Here is a 22,108-nt window from a genome sequence, read left to right on the forward strand (position 1 = left end):
AGGATCAATCTGTGGAGGGGCTAGGTCATGAACCCAGTCTAACAGACCCTAGGGCTCTGAAACTCTGTAACCACCCTAAGCATGCCAGGCACTGCCTAATGAGATGGAGAATGTTTCACTTATTTCTATGTCTTATTATAAACATAAGAATGCCTCAACTCATTTTCAAACTGTGAAATACTTAATAAAGAAAAACAATGTTCTGATACTCACGTATCTTTCCCAATCAATTTCTGCATAAAATCCATTTGGTGCCCCGTTACTTTTCTTCTGCAATAAATTTGAAAATAAATTTAGAAGAGAAACATTTGAATAAGAGACAAGGAACAAAGAACACTTAACTCTTATCTGTATTTAGCAAGAGCTATCAAAATCCAGCACTGGAAAGACAAATTAGAGCAGCCTATTAAGCAACCACACTGGTGTAACTGAATGGTAAATTGAGCTGCCATGACACTGCATAAAAGAGCTTACATACTTATTTCACAAAAGACTGTAAGATACCTAAGCATAGGAATGGTAACAGCTAGCTGTTCAAATTTTATTGGTTACTAAAAAATTAGAAGCACCTATAGTATAATTTAATCCTCTATACCTTCAGGGGATATAATCAGATATATATATATGGAAACATTTTGACTGCCATGTTGTTCTCATATACAATTAGTTCCAACATACCTAAAGAGTATCTCTCCAAGTCATTAACTAATCTTCCTTTAGCTTTTCTAACACTGACTCAACTTTTCCCTAACCACCCCTTTGATAGAATGTAAGGGGAATCAACTCCAAGTTAATTCAGTTCCTACGTATTAAAAATAGTTTTGTTATTCTTTCCAAGTGGCTTTTCTTATCAAATTATTAAAATAGAATCCAAGGATTGATTGTGGATTTCTGTCATCCGTGTGTTCTACGGCTTCATGAGCATACGTCATTGCAAGATGACTGGATATCAGCCATTACTCTTCGGATTCTTTTCAAGTTCTATTTTAGCACCTAAACAATCATGATATATGGCCACAAGCATTTGAGTAAGGCTGTGGCATCATACAAACAGAAATTTCTAAGATTCCCTACTTTCTGGGAGCAAAGGACAAAAACACAAATCAGGTTGGTAAGGGAGGGTCCATTCAACAACATTCCTGTGTTTAGCACATAAAACAATGGTATGTCACCGAGAACTAGCAGAACTCAGAACAGCACATATCAAATAGTGAAGCATGCGGCTTGAGGACAGGACTTCTAATTTTACAATCACAGATAAAATCCACTTGAACTACAACATTGAACAGCTAACATCTAATTTGACAAGTAGGTAGGAGAAGGAAGTTTTCATGTATGCCTATCACTAGAAAAGCAAATTAGAGGTAACCTAGTAACCATTGTCATTGATTACTGAATGCTGGACTGGGCATTCTAAGAACTAGCCTAGTTTATAGCTAGAGTGAATAGCGGGTAAGGCATAATAGATAGTGTCCGTGCCCTCTTTCTTCCTCTTCTTATACACCACCACTGCACTAGAATGCACAAATACAAGAACTCTGCCATGCTTCCAGCACCCAGGAACATTGACTCCGTGACCCTCTTTTTCCTTGTTTTGCTTCTGACAAAGATTATATACTTTGTCAGACTACACCATTTTAACCTTTTCACAGAATTGCCTTCATTGAATTAGTGCTTCAGCAATACTCTCCCTACTTTGAACAAAGGGCATTTTTAAAACCTGCCACATCATCCTTGTACCTGTATGAGTTATGGAGTTAAGGACAAGGTCCATTACATAATGTGCCATCGAATAATAAAAAAAAAAACCTCTCCCATGGAGAATGGATATGGTTCCTATTTTCTTTTTGTCATATTTACTTTTTTTTGTAATTCATACTTTACCAATCTATTTCCATATGAATTCTTTGCAAAATTCTCCAAATTCCTTTTAACAAACATCGTAATAAATTCAATACACAGATTTAGTTTATAATAATGAGAAATCAAATTAACTATGTTGTTCCAAAGAATTAAACTCATGAATTTTGTGATCACTATAGTATTACTATTAATATAAAGTTTGCTTCTGAAACAATTCTTAAATACAAAAGATTGTTATCTAAAAATCGAAAAGGTTACATAAATTACTGAGTTCAAACTTCTAGCTTGCTTCCATAGTAGTCTCATCTCCATACTCAAAGCCCTTTACAACCAAGATAGCTTATGTGTTCAGCTAAATAAATAAATGTGTGTGTGTGTGTGTGTGTGTGTGTGTGTGTCTTTCTTGAGAACATATATTCAACATTATGGATAAAAAGTTCCTGATTTTTCAGGATCTGGGCTGAGTGAAAAAATTCCCAGTTTCCATGGAAACCAATATAGAAGACTAAAAGGAGAGAAAGCAAAATCTATAAAAAGAAAATGTCTTTTAAACTAGGAATCTTTTTAACACAAATACCAAACACAAACAACAAATCATAAACAATACACTTAGAGGCAGCTCTTCAGCACACAAGCACACACAAACATGGCTTTATCAGAGGAACTGGCAATTTGGCCTCACTCTTGCTAGCGGATTATTATGAACATATTTGGCTTCACAAGTGGAAATGATCGAGTTTAAGTTTGGCTGGAGCCTGGCTGAATTGTTTTTGGCCAAACCCCAAGAAAAAAGCAATTCTCCTGGTTATACCACCAAAGCAAGGTACAGCTCATAGTAGTAATAGGGAAGGTAATGGCTCTTTTGATTTTTGATCGGAAAACATTGAAGAAGCAAGAAAGAATATAAGTAGGAAGATATCATTTAAAAACTAGGCCTCATAGTAAAAGCAATATCAGATATTGGCTAACATATAAATAGTGATTTTTCTCTTGGAGTTGGAGTTATGTATTCTTTTACTTCTTTCTTTTCTAAAATTCTACAATTAGCATAAGTCAACTTTTCTCACTTGAATATATGACTGTTACTTAAAGATAATTGAGGCTCATATTAATATTAGTCATGCTTTAATAGGTATTTTACTTTGGTCAGGCTTATTATCTGCTCTCAGATACTATGATGGGCTAAATCAATAAATGCAGTAACAGTTGTGTTCAATTATACATTCATCAAATTTCTCAATTTCTACTGTGAATGCTTTTCTTTTCCAAGGTCAGCTCATGGCCATGTAGTGTTCCTTAGACATGAAGTATTAAAGATACTACTTAAGTATCTTAATTAAGTATCTACTTAATACTTAAGTAGAATACTTTAAGTATTCTACTTAAAAATTATCTTCTTGCCACCGAGCCAAGACTTGACTCACTTTGTAAATAATCCCATAGAACAGTACTGTTCAATAGAATTATCGGTGAAGATGAAAATATTCTATATGTGGACTGTCCAATATGGTAGCCACCAGCCACAATTAGCTATGGAGTACCTGAAATGTGGCAGGTGCTACTGAGGAACTGAATTTTGAATAAGCATATGTAGCTACTGTACTGGACAAGACGGTAATAGTTGCTGTATAGTCTGGGCCTGGATCAGCATCCCTGACTCACCATCGTTTGGCCGAGTATATTCGTTGCCACAAGCCAAGGCCCTGCTGAATTCATGATGTTACTAAGATAGTGTTTATCCTAACAAATGACTACTCAAGTTGTATGGTGATGCTTATATTATAGCCAAAGCTTTCTTATAGACAGCATATTATTTTACAAGTTTGAATCCCTGTCCTTTGTCTAAGACAAAGGAAACACATGTCCTTTAAACCCGATTACTCTTTAAAAAGTATATTCAGACGTCAGTATATCAGGTCTATATGGTTGATTTAAAAATTGGCCTTGGATATTCAAGAATAATTTAGAAATAGCTAAGAAAGTTTTTCTTAGATTGGTTAAATAAATGCCACTGTTTTTTCCAAATTTCAAATTGGGATTTTACTCACTGTTTCTACAACCCCTTGGAAATTTTAAACTAAAATCTGTTTCCTTACCGAAACTTTTTTTCCTCCTTCACGCGCACACTCTGCTTTGTTATTGTAGGGTGGTTCATGTGGGCTGGGCTGCTGGAATTGATTGTTTTCATGTAGAAAAAAGTTGTTAAAGGATCTGTTTGTTCTTTAAGACACATATAAAGAATCACATGGAGTCAGCAAACATACCATAGAAGAAACAATTTCTAGGCCAAATCGTAGGGCCTACCAATCTCGGCAGGGTTCCTTAAGCAAGGAGTGGACTTTGGGGCCCATAATGAGGCTCTATTCAGCAGGCCAGTGTAGCTAGGCCAGGAGAAGAAGGGAGAAGGAGGAAGAGGCATCCCAGGCACTAGGGATTACGTGGATCTGGGCCTCATTCAGCCAGAACTTAATTTACAGGTAGAGAACAGACACTGGGACGCACGAAAGAGACTAAATAAAAATGGTTATATTTCCAATAGGAGTCCAGTAAGTCGAGCTCTACCGTATATCCCTCCTTTTCAAAGCTTTCCTGAAGGTTGTCAATATGTACAGCATGACCTTGACAGCTTCAAATCTGGGCCCTTTCCTGCACACGCGTTCAGGATGAGCAGAGATCTCCTCACAGCAATGGCTGTGACTCCCTGTGCGCCCCCCCCCCCCCCCCCGCCTGTGTGGATGGAAATCTAAACTGCTCAGGAAAATGTTTTGAGTGCACCCTGCACAAAGGTGAGTTGGTCTCTGGGTTAGAATGCATTGTCACTCGCAGCTGCCTGAAGTCTCAGACATCATGCCAGACAGCTCTGCTGGAGGGACATTCACCAGTGGGGAGCAAGGCAAGCCCACCTTCACATGCAGCCTTGCCACGAAGCCTCTGTAGACTAACCCTCAAAAGTGCGGTCACCAGAGATGGGCCTCATTAAGTTTTGAGAAACTGAAATTAAATAGGTATCAGTACATCGAACTTATCGCATAGCCATTTATAAGCATTAAGGGGGTGCACCACCACCTGTGGTTTGCAGAACCACATTAGTGAAACCATGCAGTTCAACTTCAGATACCCAGGAGACAATAATTTGGAAGCTAAATCAGCCAGGTAAAAGATAAAAGTGCGCCTGGGTCCACAGACACAAGGGATTAAAGAAATCAGCCTGGGTTTGAAAGAAAATTGAGATCGCTAAGGACTGAATGCAAGCAGAAACTTGACTTCCTACAGCATTGATATGACAAGGAGTTCTCAAAATTTGGAAGGCAGCTATGCTCACCACTATACCACCAACGCAGGAGTTCTCAAAATTTGGTGACCACAGTGAGTGAGGAATATCTGGGGAGTCCTTCCAAACAGTAAAACTAGCAGCTGGCTAATAAATGCCAATTACCTAGGAAGCTGCATTTACTTAGAATGTGGCCTTTTTCAAACAGGTCTGCCTTACTTCCTGAGAAGTCAAAATTAAACAATTCCTCTTTCCTAAAATCACGACCAGTGATATTTATGGCATTTCCAATTAGGGAACAAGGAGGGTGCCACTGCCGATAGATAAATATATGACTTGGATTGGTGGCAGAGAGAGAGAGATCTCAGGGAGCTCAGCTATGAAGCCCTGACTTAGGGTACACGAATCCACAGAATCACGGCTGGGCTCTTTAATGCAGCACATGCTCATCATTGCCAGCTGCATGCCAGGGCTGCACCGACATGCCAGGGCTGCGGTTCTACCAGAGATTTAAACTGGTGGTCCCTAGAAGAGCAGAGAACACTGAGGTAGCAATGGGGTAGGGAGTGAGGAGGTGGCGGAGGGTAGGAGGAGCAGGGCATTAGAGAAAAAGGGACAAGACTGAGGTGGTAGAGGGAGAGAAGCAGGAAACAGCAGTCTAGCCTAAGAGCAGCAGGGACAGAAAGCAGAGAGTAGCTAACAGAGCCTTGCCGAGGTCAGAATGAAGGAGACAAGAGAACCCAGGGAGGGGACCAAGACAGAAGCAGAGAGAAGACACAGAAGCAGAGAGTACCTGAGACAGAGTTAACGAGAGGGCTCTGAGCCAGAAGCAAGAGGTGAGGAGAAGCTGAGTCTTCTGGGTCTTTTTTTTCCCCTGCTGAATAGAGCCTTGATTATAGTGTTACCCAATGTCTGGTCAATTTATGTCTATTTTCTTAACATTTCATGGCGAGAACTACATGAATGCAAAAGGGACCCCAAAGCTAAGAACCTTGAGTCAAGTATGGAAGAAAAAACTTCTGCTATAGCTGCAATTAACACCTCAATTTGAGTATAATATGATGAAGGGTGATTTTTTAAAAAATATTTTTAACCACCAGATTTATTTTAGTTCCCACTCCAGCCCAATGAGCCTAATGTGAGTCCATTTTTTTTTTCAGTAACAGCTGTTCTTTTGAACCTTCTGAATAGGCGTCTGATTTAGATTCAAAGGAAGTCATTTTAGAAGTTGGTACAGACTCCCATAAGCTCAACTCAGATAAATCCAAAGCCCATGTGCCATAGACTTCTTTAAAAAAGCAAGAAATCTGGTGGCCAGCAAGAAGTCAGAGTTACTGTTAAGCCTAAACCCAGTGGACACATTTTCCTCCTTCAGGCTGTAAATTCAGGCATAAGTGGTTTCAAGACCATTCCCTACTTAGGAATTTAATATAGAAAATGTATCTGCAACTCAACTAAAGGGGAAAACCTTCTTTCAATTTTATTGGATCTGAGCTCCATTATGACTTTGTGGCCTCTGTTGGAGAAAAACATTCTCATATAATGAGCTATTATATCATTAAATTGGAAATGAAATAACAGTTAATGGTAGCAGCCCCTGCAGGAACTGTCTGGCTTTTGACCCACCATATTGTTGAGGTTTGCTCGCCTACTCTGGGGCAGGATTTTAGGTGAATGCAATAAATAAGTTTAACTTGACCAAGACTGCATTTATATGTCCCATGCAATTACTACAGAAAATTACAACAGTGAGAGGTCTGAAAAGTCATTTAAGCTATTTTTTCCCTACAGGAAAAAAAAAAAAAGAAATGGGGCTTTAAGAAATTCAAACATAGTATACATATTGAAATGCAAACCTACTGAAAATGGTCATTTAAATACTTACAATTCCATCTCTATCTGGTGAACCTCTGTAACAAAAAGAAATGGGTAGCTATTAGGAAAATGAATCATTCTTGCTACATAGACTAACATACAACAATAAGAATTGCAGACCACCTCTCTCCCCCTTTCCTGTGTTCCCACCCCAGTGAACCTGGCTAATGAAAACGAAGTCAAAACAAATTAGTCGAATGATATTTGAGCGTGGGAGGTGTGCCTGTGTGTGGGGGAGGAGGCAGATTCTCGTTAAAAGCTGTTGTCCAAAAGGTACATGTTGCTATCGCGGTGTCTTGGTTCACTTTTGAGAGGGGAGTTTATTAAGAGTCTGTCCCACTCAGCTGGCTCCATTTAAACTACCACAAGGAATGTAAACTGACTTGCCCTCTCTCATCTTCTCCCCTGTGACTGGTCTTGAATCTCTCCCTATAGAAAGGAACTCCTATGGTATTTCTCTCTTTACTTTGAGAATCTGTATTTTCTTCTATGTTTATATACCTACTGCTCCTTCGATTTCAGGAGAGCAGGGAATGGAGGACAATGTTTGCTAAATGGCCCCCTTGATGACCTAAGGCCAAGAGAGTTCATCATCCAGGGTGACGCTGTGTTGCAGTGCCTAGCAGTAAAGGTTCCAGAGTAGGATGAACGTGGGTGTCCAGACTCCACCACTCATTAGTTCTGTGACCCTGAATACATTACTTAATCTCTCAAAGTCTGTTTAAATAAAATAAAGTATATAAAGAACTTGTAATTAGTTCCTGGCCCATACTAACTATTCAAAACTGTTCATTTGTTATGTTTTTTTTTTCTCTTTCATGGTGTCTCATCACTGAGAACACAAAACTGACCATTTGCAGCCATGTTAGACTTCAAAGCAAGTAATATTGTTCCTGTGGGAAACTGAACTGGAGGAGCCAGAGGAAGGGAGAAATAAAAGGGTAGTCACTGTGACTTTATAACTTCCTATTTTAGTTCACTCTGTAAAGAGCTAGAAAAATGTTATTCTATTAACACGGAGGCCAGAGTTATGCTTAGATGAGGACCTGCATTGTTTGGAAGGTAAACTTAATAAGTGCTTGAGGTGGACTCTGAAGTCTTATGGAGTTTGGTGTGGTTGGAACTGTTCTTTAGGAGGTGGGACCAAGTAACAACATTCCTTATTGATTCATGGGGTGGGGAGGAGGAGAGAGGAGAGGGAGGGAGGGAGAGAGGCGGAGAGAAATGCAGAGAGTTAGGAGCACATCTTCTGGGCTCCATGATGGGATTTCCTTTTTCTACTAACACCCCCTTCAAATTCAGCAAGATATTCCATTTGGATTATAAAACACTTGATGGGAGCACATCATTTTCGTAAGCAGTTCTGTGTCTGTGGGGATGCAGAGGTAAATCAGCGATACATGGACTAGATGCAGAAAGGACCCAGATATTGAAAGACCCATGGGAGTTGACAGAAATCTTGGGGTCTTTGAACCTGGCTATGGGAATTAGTTGGTTCAAAGAAATTTCATATAAAACAAAGTGTAGGAAGATAAAGGTTGCTAAAAGTTATAATTCACTGAATGAATACTGAGTGTTTATAGCCAGGCACTAGGCTAGAATCAGAGGATAGAAATAATGAAGTCATGCTCATGGTAAAAAGAATGAGACAGGCGAGTAAATCCAGGGGGTTACCAAGGTTACCAATAAGCCCAGGTTGGACAGAAAGCATAGAGGAAAGGTACTGCCCTACATTCATCAAAGCAAACTTCCTTTTTCAGATTTATATACTGCAAAAAATAAGCATTTCTTACCAGGATAGCAAACCTGTACTGAAGGAACCGAGAGAGAGATGATTGTGTCACATTTAGGGTAGGATATATACAAAGGTACTGATCTTCACAGGGATGTCTTTGGGGCAGCACATTATAGATATGAAGACAAGGCTCTGCAGATAGGCCTGGCTATGGCGTTGCCCACTATTGGTCCAGGTACAAGGGTGTATCAATAGGCAATCTAAATGAGAGGCTGCTTGATCTCATGCATATTGCAGCTATAGGGGTGGCATTTCCCTGTAATTGGACATAGTGGCATAGTGTCATATCCTGCCTCTGTCTTAACCATTGACAGAATGGAGCCTGTGTCTCCTAGTCTGGTGGCTGTAAGCATGGCAGTGAAGACCACTGGCTGTAGTGCCAGACTGCCTGGATTCAGTCAACATAGATTCCTAACTGCATAACCTTGGGCAAGTTCTTTGAGCCTTTTGTGTCTCAGTTTCCTCATTTACTAAATAGCTATGAAAATGGCATATACCACATAGGCCTATTAAAGGATTCAATGAAGTGAAGAAAGTGAAGAGCCTGGAATAGTGTCTCGAATATAGTAAACACTCATGAAATGTTATCTAGAATAAAGTTTTTATACAATCTGACCTAGGATGGGGAGTGGAGAGATGTTTGCTAACATCTCAGTCTCAGCTGCTAGAGCATGTGTTATCAATGCATTTTCTAACCCCCTCTTATGAAGTTTTATACATATATTTTTAGTAATTTTATTTTCTTTTTAGCAGTGAACCCATTATATTTACTGACTTCTATTTGAAAACTAATCATCTACCATGGGCCTTTGTCTCTATTTTAAGAAGTGTCAGTTCCCTTTCGCAGCTACTGCCTTTTCTCTTACTCCGCTACAGGTCTTGATTAAAATTTTGCCCACCTAGTCTTTTTCTTCTGGGTGACAGAGGATGGGCACTTGATTTGGACTAGAATTCTGGCTCCAACTCTTATTTCCAGATAGCCTTCAGAGAGTTACTTAATCCCTTTTGGCACTGATTTCTCATTTCTAAAATTGAGATATTATTTCTAACCTTATTGAATCGCTGTGAGGATTAAAAAGGATATCAGTGCATACAAAAATACCCTGCACAGGGCCTGCCACTTAGCACAGGCTCTCTCTTTTCCTCTATCAGACACTGTAATGATGATCAAATCAGGAAGCTCTGGTCCCGACCCCACTCTCTGTCTAAGGAGTTTCAATCAGCTATAGTTGGAGCTGGTCGGCTACTGGAGCAGGTTGCTTGGCAACACTCACGGAGTTGTGACAGTCCTGAAAACAGTTTGCATCAACAAGGTTTCAATGATTGCAGACGAACATAAGCATTACCTAACACTGAAGGGACAGTAAATTGCCAGAACAACTTCCCAGCCTTTTGCAAGAATGATGCATGACCCAATTCGAGAGCAGGGGTTCATGAAAAGCAAAGGTTTATACTAAACAGCATGTCCTTCAACTATCATTGCTGGTAGAATAAGTTTATGTCTGGGGTGCCTGGGTGGCTCAGTCGGTTAAGCCTCCGACTTTGGCTCAGGTCATGATCTCACAGTTCGTGGGTTCAAGCCCTGTGTCGGGTTCTGTGCAACAGCTCAGAGCCTGGAGCCTGCTTCGGATTCTGTGTCTCCCTCTCTGTCTCTGCCCCTCCCCTACTCATGCTCTGTCTCTCTCTCTCTCTCTCAAAAATAAATAAAACATTAAAAAAATTAAAAAAAAGAAAAACTTGCAAGGCTAGAGTGAATGTCATTTCCCTGAAATAATTATTTACCAAAAGAAAAAGCATACAGAAAAGGTAAGAACCAGAGATTTTAACAAGTGATATCTACACACACACACACACACACACACGCACACACGCACACACAAATTGCTTCCTCCCCTTAGGAAACTTTTTACACTATCTGGTTTAAAAGGCTTCAAGGCTTCAAGGTTGCCCATTCCTAAGGAAGGAAGCCCAGACACCTCACCCTAGCCCTTAAAGCCCTTCCTATCTGGGCCTGGTCTCCTTTCCAGCGTTGCCTCCCATTACCACCTTTACCTGCAGCCGTCATGTAGACAAACTGTCCTAGCTATCTTGTCCTGAATGCCTACTGGACTTTTCCATCTCTCTCCCTTGGCTGTCATTGTTCCCTTGGCATGAGATGCATGTCCTCACCTACTTGAAGTCCAAACTCAAGGTTCCTCCCTCTCTGAGGCTTCACTGATCATCTGTCCAAACATGAGTTTTCCCACCCTCAAATTTCCATGAAATTTCATTTTTAACTGCTCATAAGGAACTGACCACATATTAATTTGTATTAGTAAGAGTAAGAGTAGCATCCACTGCCATTTACTGAGCATTTACTAAGCACTAGCTACCATAGGAGGCATTTCAACTATGTTATCTCATTTTGTTATATGGAAGATATTTCTTTGGTATGGTAGATATTTTATCCCATGATTTATACGTTCTTGGAGGACAAGGACACAGTACAGCGCTCATACTGTGCTAAAATTGATGCATGATAAAAATATATGGGATGAAAAGCTAAAGGTGAGCAGTAAATGTAGCCCTCTTTGGTTTCACCTGTATCCAAACAACTGTTGATTTTCCCATTTTGTAACTTTCGGGGATTCTAGCCAAATAAAGGGTTTAACGGGTGCTTCATTCTGCCGTGCAGCTGACCACACCACATGGCCACATGTGGTCCCTCAGCTGCAGCTGAGCCGCTGTGCTGTCCCAAAGTACATACGTCGAATCAGTGTCCTTTTCTTTCTTCCGTATTCCAAAGGCCTTCCTTGTACGTTTTTTCAATCCTGTGGAAAAAACAACAAAGGGTCAAGGAGATCGAATTTCTCTTTGAACACTTCTAGCAACATTCAAGTACACGGTATCAGGGCTCCAACTCATGAACTGTGAGATCATTACCTGAGCTAAAGTCATAAGCTTAACCGACTGAGCTACCTGGGCACCCCCAAGTGAACGAAATTTTTGAAGTTGCAACACACCAGTTAACTTTGAACATTTAAAAAGCAGTGAAAGTTTATGTAAGTATCTGTGTGTGCACGTGGACATGATTCATTATTATTGTCAACAGATGTTTATCAAAGACCCAGCACCGTAAGTTCTTAGCTCTCTGAACAATCTAAGAATATAAAGAATGGAAAGGAGATCAGGGCTAGATATAGAAAAGATTGCAAGCTTCTCTTAGATTATTGTTATTCATCACTAAATAGGTCCTTGCTCAAGAAACCCTATCACAGATTTATATAAACAGCAATTTTTGGGTGAGACATATCCTGAGAGTAGGACCATTCCAAGGCACAGATTACATGAACAAGAGAGCTACATTGACTGAACACATCTTTGTCTCCCATAGTCCCATCTCATCTTTTTCTAATTCTTCAATTCTGTGGATTATTAACCATTCTCTGAACATACCCCAACATCTGTACTCCAGTATCTCTTTCTTCTATAAGTGGTTCTTACCTCTGGTTGAGGTGCTTTTCCTATTCGGATATTTAGAATTTCAACCATCTATCAAGGCCCAGACAAATGCCACCTTCTCTGTGAAGGCTTCTCAGTCCTAGAGGTATAGGAAACTGACTATTCTGTGCCCCCCCCCACCTCTAATGTTGCTCTTAGGTATATTTTTATTTATCAAATTGTTTCACTTAGTTCCTATGTCAGTTTCCCTCACAGGCTGTGAGCTTTTCTACGACACAGGCCAAGGATTCCTTCTGTATGTTCCCTACACCTGGTATAGGTACCAGATAACATTTGTTGATTTAAAATATCTTCTAGGAAGCATCATTCAGGAAGTATTGGGGTAAGAAGGCTCCTTTCTTCCATCCTGGAGAAACCAAGCCCAATCTTGGTTCTTCCATTCCTATCTTGTCAAGGCTCTGTCTGGGATTCCTATCTCCTACATGTTCCATAGTTACATATATGGCTCATGTTCCTTAGTGAGTATTATTCAGATATACTAGATGCCTATATATTTCAAAGTCTTAGACTTGTTATTGGTGGTTTGGAAAGTCTTCTTGACAAATTGGAGCTGGAAAAGTCACTGAATTTCAGGATTTGTTTTGCACTAACAGGTGGAACAAAGGGAAAAACATTGACAGAATCAGAGATTTGATGACACCTTCTTCCAAAACATGTGAGTCAGCCCAAACCGCTCAGCTTACGTGAGTCATTCATTATCTGGCTCTTAGGATTCTACTCATATGTGATCCCCAAAATGTCTCTGTTCAGTCTAATTTTGCATTTTAATAGTCATTCCATTTAAGATGTTTAGGTCTTTAAAATGTCAATGTTTGTTTAAAAAAAAATCTCTTCCCACATTAAGCTCTTCATTACTCTTCACATGAATTTATAGGAAAACTCACTGACATTTAAAACTACCCACCCATAATATTTAGGAACACCTTCCCCCATTAATTTTTATTTATTAATTTTTTTAATTTTAAAGAGAGAGAGAGAGTGCATGTCAGTGGGGAGAGGGGAAGAGGGTGAGAGAGATTCTCCACACTTTGTATGGAGCCTGACATGGGGCTCCATCCCATGATGCTGAAATCATGACCCGAGCTGAAATCAACAGTGGGATGCTCAACTGACTGAGCCACCCAGGCACCCTCATTTTTAATTTTAATCGTTAAAAGCTTTCTTGCTTCTTACCTCAAATTGCCTTATCCTCTTATAGGGAAAAAATATCATAATGACAATCATCATTTTCTTCTTGGGCCAGGCCTCTTAATTGGCTTTTCCATGCTTCTAATTCAGGTTTGGGGTCACAGTAAATGTTGTATTTTACCAATCACTGCTGGTTTTTATAGGACTTTAAAATAAATGCTATTATTATTTTATGTTTTCAAATCATTTTATTTTCTATAACTTGACTGTAAGAGACAGCATGTTCCACCAAACAGATCAGAAAATACACATAAATTCCAGTAATTCTTGTGTTAAATTGGTAAGAGAACAGGCAATAGTAGTTTTCCATAGATTCTGTCCTGTTATCACCACCAAATTTGGACAATAGCCAATATGAACTAAGTCACAAACACCATGAATTGTCCATCTTCCAGTGAAAAGTGCAAAGGATCAGAATTCAGGGGACAGAGTTCATTTCCAGCATCATTTTAAATTGTGTAGCTTAATACAAGTTCTATCTTTTTGTGTCTCAATCTCTGTCTATAAGAAATAAGCCAATAATAAGGGAAGAAAGAATTTGCACACATTCACAAAATCCTATGCCAATCTGTAATTTTAATTTCACTGAAAGTGGCATTTCCCATATCTAGAATACTTTTCTATATACGGAATACATACGGGAATACACCAAATATGTGACATTCTAGAAAAACAGAACTAACCAAATTGTCAAATAAGAGAAAGCATTGGAAACATTTTTCCCCCTCGAGAAGTGGAAAGGTTGGAGAAATTTAGGAAAGTAGGAAGACAACTCTGAAAGACTAAAGCAAACAGCTATGAAACGTAGAAGTTATTTGTATCTTAACAGCTCTTTGAGAAGATCCAGGAAGAAACAACCATACCAACTGTGTTAAAAGTGAATGTACAGGTGTGGTCATACATTTCAGAGTTCATTAAAAAAATATTCAAATAAATTTTTTGAAAGGGAGTAATGATTTTCCACTTCTGACTCCAGAACTTCATGACAATTTTAAAGTCAATTTCTGTAATTGTTTTTAGGTTGGGTCATGAATATTTGTCAACTATTCTTTACCAGAAATGGGACGGAAAAACATCACTTGTTTTTTAAGAAATGAAGTAACTATTCCTTTGTCAATATCAAAACAAAGAGATATTAAGGGAAAGAATTTTGTTGTCTTGATGATCTTGGGCTAGAACGATTCTCCTCCAAGCTGTGGAGGTGAGAACATCCTCCAGTGTGCATCCAGAACTGCAGGCTTGGGTCAGCCACACAGGAAGTCTGGCCTGTGCCTCTAGCTCCTCTCCATTTAATTTAGATTCTTTTAGTTTCCTTTGGTACTACCAGAGGAGCTAGTCAAGTCTGGGAATAACAATGAAATTAAAAATAGACTGATTTTTTAAGAGGGTAGGAAAGCTCATTTCAAAATAGGTGATCCTGGATATGACGTTACAAGGTAATAACATAAAGCAAAGAGTACAGAAATTGACAACAGTGATAACATAAGAAAAATATAGAATAAGAAGTTTCATCAGTGTAATATTATTAGTTATCGTTACTGAGGCCTTACCTATAAGCCAGGCACCAGTTGCTTTACATCTGTTGTCTCATGTATGTGAAAAAGTAGGAGGTATTTTCTTCTCAAATAACTGCCTAAGTTAGGTTTTATTATCATCATTTCCAGGGAGGAAATTGGAGGCTCCCTTACCTCTATTGCTCCCCAAATGCTGAAGTTCTTCAGGATTTTGTCCTAGGGTCCTCTATACCCTCTCCCTGGGGCAAACCCACATGGTTGCACTTGCCATCTGTACATAGATGAACCCTGAATCTATAGGTCAGGCCCAGTAATATCTCATGAGCTTCTAAATACACAGTACTTCTCACAGTCAGGCTTTTCTAAATTGACAGATTTCTTCAAAAGCCTTTAAGCTCCACTTATTTTTTTTTTTTTAATTTTTTTTTAACGTTTATTTATTTTTGAGACAGAGAGAGACAGAGCATGAACGGGGGAGGGTCAGAGAGAGAGGGAGACACAGAATCTGAAACAGGCGCCAGGCTCTGAGCGGTCAGCACAGAGCCCGACGCGGGGCTCGAACTCACAGACCGCGAGATCATGACCTGAGCCGAAGTCGGACACTTAACCGACTGAGCCACCCAGGCGCCTCTAAGCTCCACTTATTATATATATGCAATTAAACCTATAAAGGTACGCCTGATCATTTAGTTACAATTATTTTCTGAATAAAATTCTCCTCAAAATGAAATCGTTCTCACGGTGACAGATGGTAACTATACTTATTGAGGTAAACATTGCATAATGTATGGAATTGTCAAATCATTATGTTTGTACCTGAAACTAACATAACACTTTATATCAACTATACTTCAATAATAAAAATTTTATAATGAAATTGTTCTCTATCAATAGATAAATGGATAAACAAAATTTAGTATACTCATATGTAAAATATATTTCTTGTGAAAGGTCCAAAAAGTTGGAGAGTCTTTTTTTTAACTTAAAGTATCTTTTAAGTTTAAAACACAAATTGTGTTTACTGGTGTTGTTCTCTGAAACTTCCCTGAGATAATTAAAAAAAAAAGTCAAATTACCTTGGAACTTCCTGGTTTTAAGAGTATACAACTCTGCAGGTGAAGAATAGTACAGCAGAACATAATGACCTTTATCCATTTCTTTTCTCCTGAGTACAACTGTTCTATAAAAACTCATTAAACAAATGATAAATTCTGAATATGAGCCTTTAAATGTTATACTGAAAACAGAATTGTTCAGAGGGAAATTCCAAAAAGAAAAATTTGGACTCTATATTAATTTTAGGTCAAACATCAAAATCTGATACTCAAAAGAACCTACAGGGTTTTTGCTTGGTTTTATGTCTTCTGTTTTATTTTTAAAAATCCCATTTGAAATTTTGTTCTCCTTAGAAATGAAGACTGATTCTGTAGATGGACAAGTTGAGGTAACCGTCCTGGAATTGAGTCCAGAAAAAGAGAAACTGAGGTGTGAACATCCTCTAGGCAGGAGCTGAGACCCAGACACGCAGAAGACACTGCTGGCCTTAACCAGAGATGCCGTCCTCCCATAGAGGAATCTAAGTGGAGAGTCCTGCCAGTTACATCCTCCTTTCTGTCCTTGTCCAGAATTCCTGCCATTCCACTGCTAGCTGTAGGACAACAAGGAGAATCCAAATGTAAAATGGTCACTGTCCTATTAGCACATTGGCAGTAACTGGTTTATCACATGAGCTAATGTAAAGGGGCTGAGATGGGGAGAGATGTAGGGATGCAGTAGAGAGGAGAAGAGCCAAAGACAAAGCCAGGTTCTAATGCTGGGGGAGAGAAGGCCCTGCTGGGGTTGGGCGGGGGGGCATATTCTCTGTATTTGATTGTTGAGAGACAGAGCTCCTTTGAAGGTATTGTTTTTTGATTACTTTCTTTACTCATTTCACCATCTTGCTTACACATTGCTTTCACTAATAGCTCTTCATTGTGGTGTTAAAGCCTTTGTATAAGCGTATTGCCTATGAAATTGTTGAAAAGGCACTACTTTTGGAGATCATCTTCCTGGGGTATATTTGGTTCTTCCACTTCCTATCTTTCCCAAAACAGTGCTTTGGAGCAGAGCTTGGACAACGCAAGGCCAGGGCACAAAGCTGGCTCTAGAGTGACCTACTGGTGTGGAAAAAAAAAAAAAAGGAGCACGAGGAGGAGGGATGGCGGTGAGCTGTTTAGGGTCAGTCAGTATGCAAAACACAGTTCTTAGAGGGACACAAATCATTCCCTCATGTATCTCACTCAAAGCATGAAGATACCAGTTCCCAGAAACACAAGCAGGAGACCTGGTGGGAAGGAGCAGAATGCATGGCCCTCTTTGGAATCCAAAGATTTGGGGTCAAATCCCAATTTGACCCATTGGTGGCTGTCATTTGCAGCAAAGAGAATCTAAGAGGCATTATGTTACTTTTAATATAAGATTAATGTCCTCACAGGGCATGAGGTTTGGAGGGATAATCCCAGTTTTTCTCTTTGCAATCACTAAGAGCAAAGGGAGGTACTTCTTACTCACTGAGTACCTCGTATGTGCCAGGCACTGTGCTAAGCACTTCACACAGACTAACCCTTTCAATGAGCTCAGAAGGTATCACCAACCCCCTATCTTATGAATTAAGAAACAGACTCCAAGGGATTAAGTTCTAAGATCACTAAGCAAACAAGCGATAAGACCAAGATTTGAGCCAGTTCTGTCTGACTCCAAAACCAAGCAACTTTTTACAGGGTGGTCATGATGCTTCTTGTAGTACCCAGAGCAATGCATGGGACATGGTGGGCACACCATCCATATCTGTTTAACAAGTAAAAAAAAATGGCCAAAGTTTTTATAATAGTTAAAAACTAATGACTTTTTCTGATCTTTGCAATCTATAATTCCATGGATGTTCAGGTTTTTGATATGCATTTGTGCAAAAGGAAGTATTAGGGAAGAAGGAGCCCTGAACAGCACAGGACGGAACTATCTGAATGAATGCATAGGCATTAGAGCAGAGAATGGAAATGCAGGGTGAGCGGCGTGCTAAGGCCTCACCACATTTTTGGGTGAATAATGTGTATAAGAGCACATCAAAAAGCTCAAGTTAGCCCAAAACACATAGCATAGTGAAAAACGAACGGAAGTAAATTATTAAGTACTTACGATGGTTTAGGGAATGTATCAGGAAGTTCTTTATCTTACCCCAGTACAACCTCATATGATGGGAGCTATTATCGTATTGATTCTATACCATGGAGTATGAGCAGTAACTGGTACCAGAACACACAGCTAGTAGCTGACAGACCACATTTCAGAGTCCCTTCTGCCTGACTCCAGAGTCCATGTTCCTCACGTGTCTGGATATCTCTTTGTCAGTCATCACAATTCATTTTGCTTTCTTATTAAAAAACAAACAAACAAAAACCAACTAGATTTTTTTTTAATTGAAAGACCTTTTTAGGAAAATTAAGACGCACATTTCTTACACATGAAGACTGTATTTTGCATGTTTAAATCTTTGTATGCTGCCCAGGGAACATAAGGACACCTAATAAATGTTTGCAAAATCTATTCTTTGTGTAATAATGTAAATTTTCAGCTTGAGCCTTCAGCTTGGAGGGTTACTCAAAGGTGAATCACATGTAATGGAATTATTTATTTTCTGCAGGAACCCAGGCCAAGCACTTGGTCTCAGTAATATAAAACAGACAAATTTAATTGTCCTGGGCATAATGCCGCATATTGACAGTAACTCTAGACTGTCAATATCTATTCATTATGATGGTCGCTGTATTTCTGTCAGGAAAGATTAAGATTCTTTGCATATCAGCTCTTCCTCTAAGTTTTAAATATAGGTACTATAATCCAACTCAGATTCTTTGTCAGAGGGTCTTACAGAACAATGTAAGATAGGTTAAGACAGAGTTCAGCCCTTCCCGTGGTTTTTTATGTTTATGATTTTCAGTACTTAGACTACTGCATAAGATATGGGAACTGCTTAATAAAGGAAAGTTCAGTGTCAGGCAGTACTTGGTACATGGTAGTCACTCAGTCAAAAAAAATGTTTGCTGGTTGCTCTATCTATTTGGAATTCTCATCAAAATTGTCCAAAATTGATGGGCATGTGCCCTTTGGTCTGAATGTTTTACCTTCATTCTTATGTGACTCAAAGGAAATTCAGTTGTTCTTTGTACTTAATAGGCACAAAGATGGTACCCGATCATTCTGAGGGGAGCCTACTGGGAGAAATGTGCATCCTGATGATGTCCTCCATTAGGACTGGACTGCGAAAGGATGTGAGATGGACAGCACCTTGACATTCAGATTTGATACGTGAGAGTTCATGTTCATGCACTAAAATGGAGATTGCTAGAAGGCAATTCAGAACTTCAAGGAATTAAAAACAGTGATGACTTTTTTTTTTAAAAGAAATATTTGACATTTGGTGACATGGAAGAAAATGTTAAAGAGAAGATGGTCATGGAACGGATTTGCCACAAAAGGACTTAGTGTCTGCTATACTATTATTAATGTAATGAAGGAGCTGAGTAGAATTAGGAGGAATTTTAAGCAGATGAACAACTTCTATTAAGATTTAAGCAGAAAGATCCATGGGAAGAGTATGCAGTTGTAATGAAAGTTAGGAGGGTTGAGCTCTGAAAGACTTGGATTCGAATGTCGTCTATTCTATCTCCTGGGGCAAGTAACTTCTGAGTCTCAGTTTTCTCAGCTGTCCATCATAAAAGCTTTGGGTAAAGTTTAAATGGGTATAAAAGTCCTGTATAACACCTACATTATATTGTGCACCACTATATGCAGATTTCTCTTGCTTTTCTTGCAGTTTTGATAGTTACAAAGCATTTGGGAACCAGTTATTTCAGCTGATTACATAAAAGCAACTAAATGCCTGATTTGTAGATCTATTCTTCTAGAAATAAAAATACATCAAAAATCGCTAATAATCAAATTTTCAAAATCTTGAGCTTTCTTGGATTACAGTTTTAATAGCGAAACCAAACTTGGTCTCAATAAATTTAATCTGGTAACATCTATCACAACAGATAAGTGGGGATTAGAAGATTCACAGTCTTTTCAGGAAATATAACTATCTCCTGTAGCATAAAAATACAGCATTGATGAAGCCTTTACTATGTGCAAGTCTATTACGAACTTAATCAGCTGGTCTTCCCAGTGTGATTTGAGAATAAGCCAATGTCACCTCTACTTGGATTAGTGGTATATTGAATTTGGAGTTTCTTGCTTCCATTGTGATGAGGAGACACACATGCTTTGCTTGGAAAATAACACTTCAAACACAAAATTAATTTGACCTGTTCAATGAGAACCTTGTTCTATAAAATGGCTTCCCTCTTATTCCCCCTTCCTCTCTCTCATTCTCTCTTCCCACGTACACTGACTCTCTTCTCTCCCCTCCATCTCCAGTCCCTCCCCTGCCTGACACTGACATGTAAGATTAAATTAAAGTTAATGATCCTGTTCAGATGGACTCTGGTTTTGAGGCATAAACAGAAAAATTCACTGAATCACAATTCACCAAATTTCATTTCCAAAACACTCCATTTTCAACAAGGGAATACATCCCAAAGAAAGCAAACTGGACAGTAACAAAAATCCTTTTCATGTGCCCTTGTCTTTTTATATTTCATCCAGGGAGGAAAGAGCAAGTACTTTGGTAAAACCTCTAACTTGTTACTACATGTGCCATTTACTGCTCTGAGTTAAATTTGTCAAAGGTGAATTGAAAAACAAAGCTGGAACACATTCTGCATAGAATTCTCGTGGTTTAATTCTAACCTACTAGGGAGAGGCACAGAGGTGGACAAGGGGAAAGGAGATTTACGTGGCACTGCAGAGCCAACCCATCACAGGCCGTTAGCCAACATCACTTACCAAGAGCCCATGAAGCCTACTTCCAAAATAGAATAGAAATGGTCTGAAAAGTTAAAAATATATAAAGAAGGAGATATTTTTAAAAAATAAGATCAGTCATCAGATAAACATGCACAAAAAATACAAGTCTCAAAAAGGAACTAAAGAGAGACTAGCTCTAAGTTCTTTTGAGAGGTCTTAAAGGCCTCTGGGATGTATGTAGATGGATCCCACTTACAAGGGTCATAAAGATAATGATTATCCATGTATTTATTCACCTGCCCTCCCTCCATCCATCCTTTTGTCGTCCCACCATCCATCCTTTGGCTATAAATCCTAACAGATAACAAAATTCATTGACGTGAAATTATTCCTGTGGGATAATATAAATCTATCAAATTGCATTGAAAACCTGATCCCCTTTTGTGTATTCTCATTGGAGGCAGAAAATATCAACCTAATGCTCTTGGGAAATTAATCCTTGGTAGGCTTGCAGAATTATCAAGCAATCCCCTCCGCATGGCTAAATGGTCATACTTATAAATCTTATATGCTAAACATTCAAATTGATGTTTGTTAGTCTACTAATGATTCTTTGGTTCTAGATCCTCATTCTTACCTAGCAAGGTCAGAATGGCAATTTTTCCATATTGGTCAGTATTCTCTTCACCAATATCCCAGTAATGGCCAGGGATACAACCCTAGCCTTTTATTCAGTGCTTAGAGTCATGCTCAGAGTCGTGCAAGTTCCAGACTATTTGTGATCACTATCAGAAGACCTCCTCATCTCACTCAGTGGTTGATAGAATAGGAACCTGCTGAATATCTGTCATGTGCCAGAGATTCTTCTGGTCTAGGGATACTGTATCTAATATTACCCTTGAATAATGTGAGATCACAGATCAGTTACTAAGTAACCCTAAAACACCCACCTTCAATTAAGTAGCTGCCAGCCACTTTAACTGTTTATCTCTTCATCAGTATGACATGTATGCATAATTTTGTGGTGTTTGGAGTGAAGAGTGACATAAAATGAGGAAGTGCAAGGCCATATCATTCAAGTTCTTGAAGGTCAAGTTAGAGACTTTAGATTTTAAGAGCAACAGGCAGTCATTGAAAGTGTTTGAGGGGCGCCTGGGTGGCTCAGTCGGTGAAGCGTCTGACTTCGGCTCAGGTCATGATCTCACAGCTCATGAGCTT

The 22,108-nt window shown here is 39.1% G+C and overlaps 1 protein-coding gene across 9 annotated transcripts in view; it reads right to left on the reverse strand.

The window, feature by feature from the left end:
- Positions 1–22,108, reverse strand: part of SGIP1 (SH3GL interacting endocytic adaptor 1) — a 203,056-nt gene that overhangs the window by 100,248 nt on the left and 80,700 nt on the right. For 8 of the 9 annotated variants that reach the window (XM_049618508.1, XM_049618509.1, XM_049618512.1 and 5 more), the window contains 4 exons: positions 11,551–11,614; positions 7,020–7,044; positions 3,960–4,031; positions 214–270 (listed from right to left, as the gene is read on the reverse strand). In XM_049618508.1, the coding sequence (XP_049474465.1) occupies positions 214–270; positions 3,960–4,031; positions 7,020–7,044; positions 11,551–11,614 (218 nt within the window). Of the gene's footprint in view, positions 1–213; positions 271–3,959; positions 4,032–5,927; positions 6,012–7,019; positions 7,045–11,550; positions 11,615–22,108 lie in introns of all 9 variants that reach the window. The other variant, XM_049618513.1, reaches the window with a different exon arrangement.

Source organism: Panthera uncia (genome assembly GCF_023721935.1).
Source record: "Panthera uncia isolate 11264 chromosome C1 unlocalized genomic scaffold, Puncia_PCG_1.0 HiC_scaffold_4, whole genome shotgun sequence".
NCBI lineage: Eukaryota > Metazoa > Chordata > Mammalia > Carnivora > Felidae > Panthera > Panthera uncia.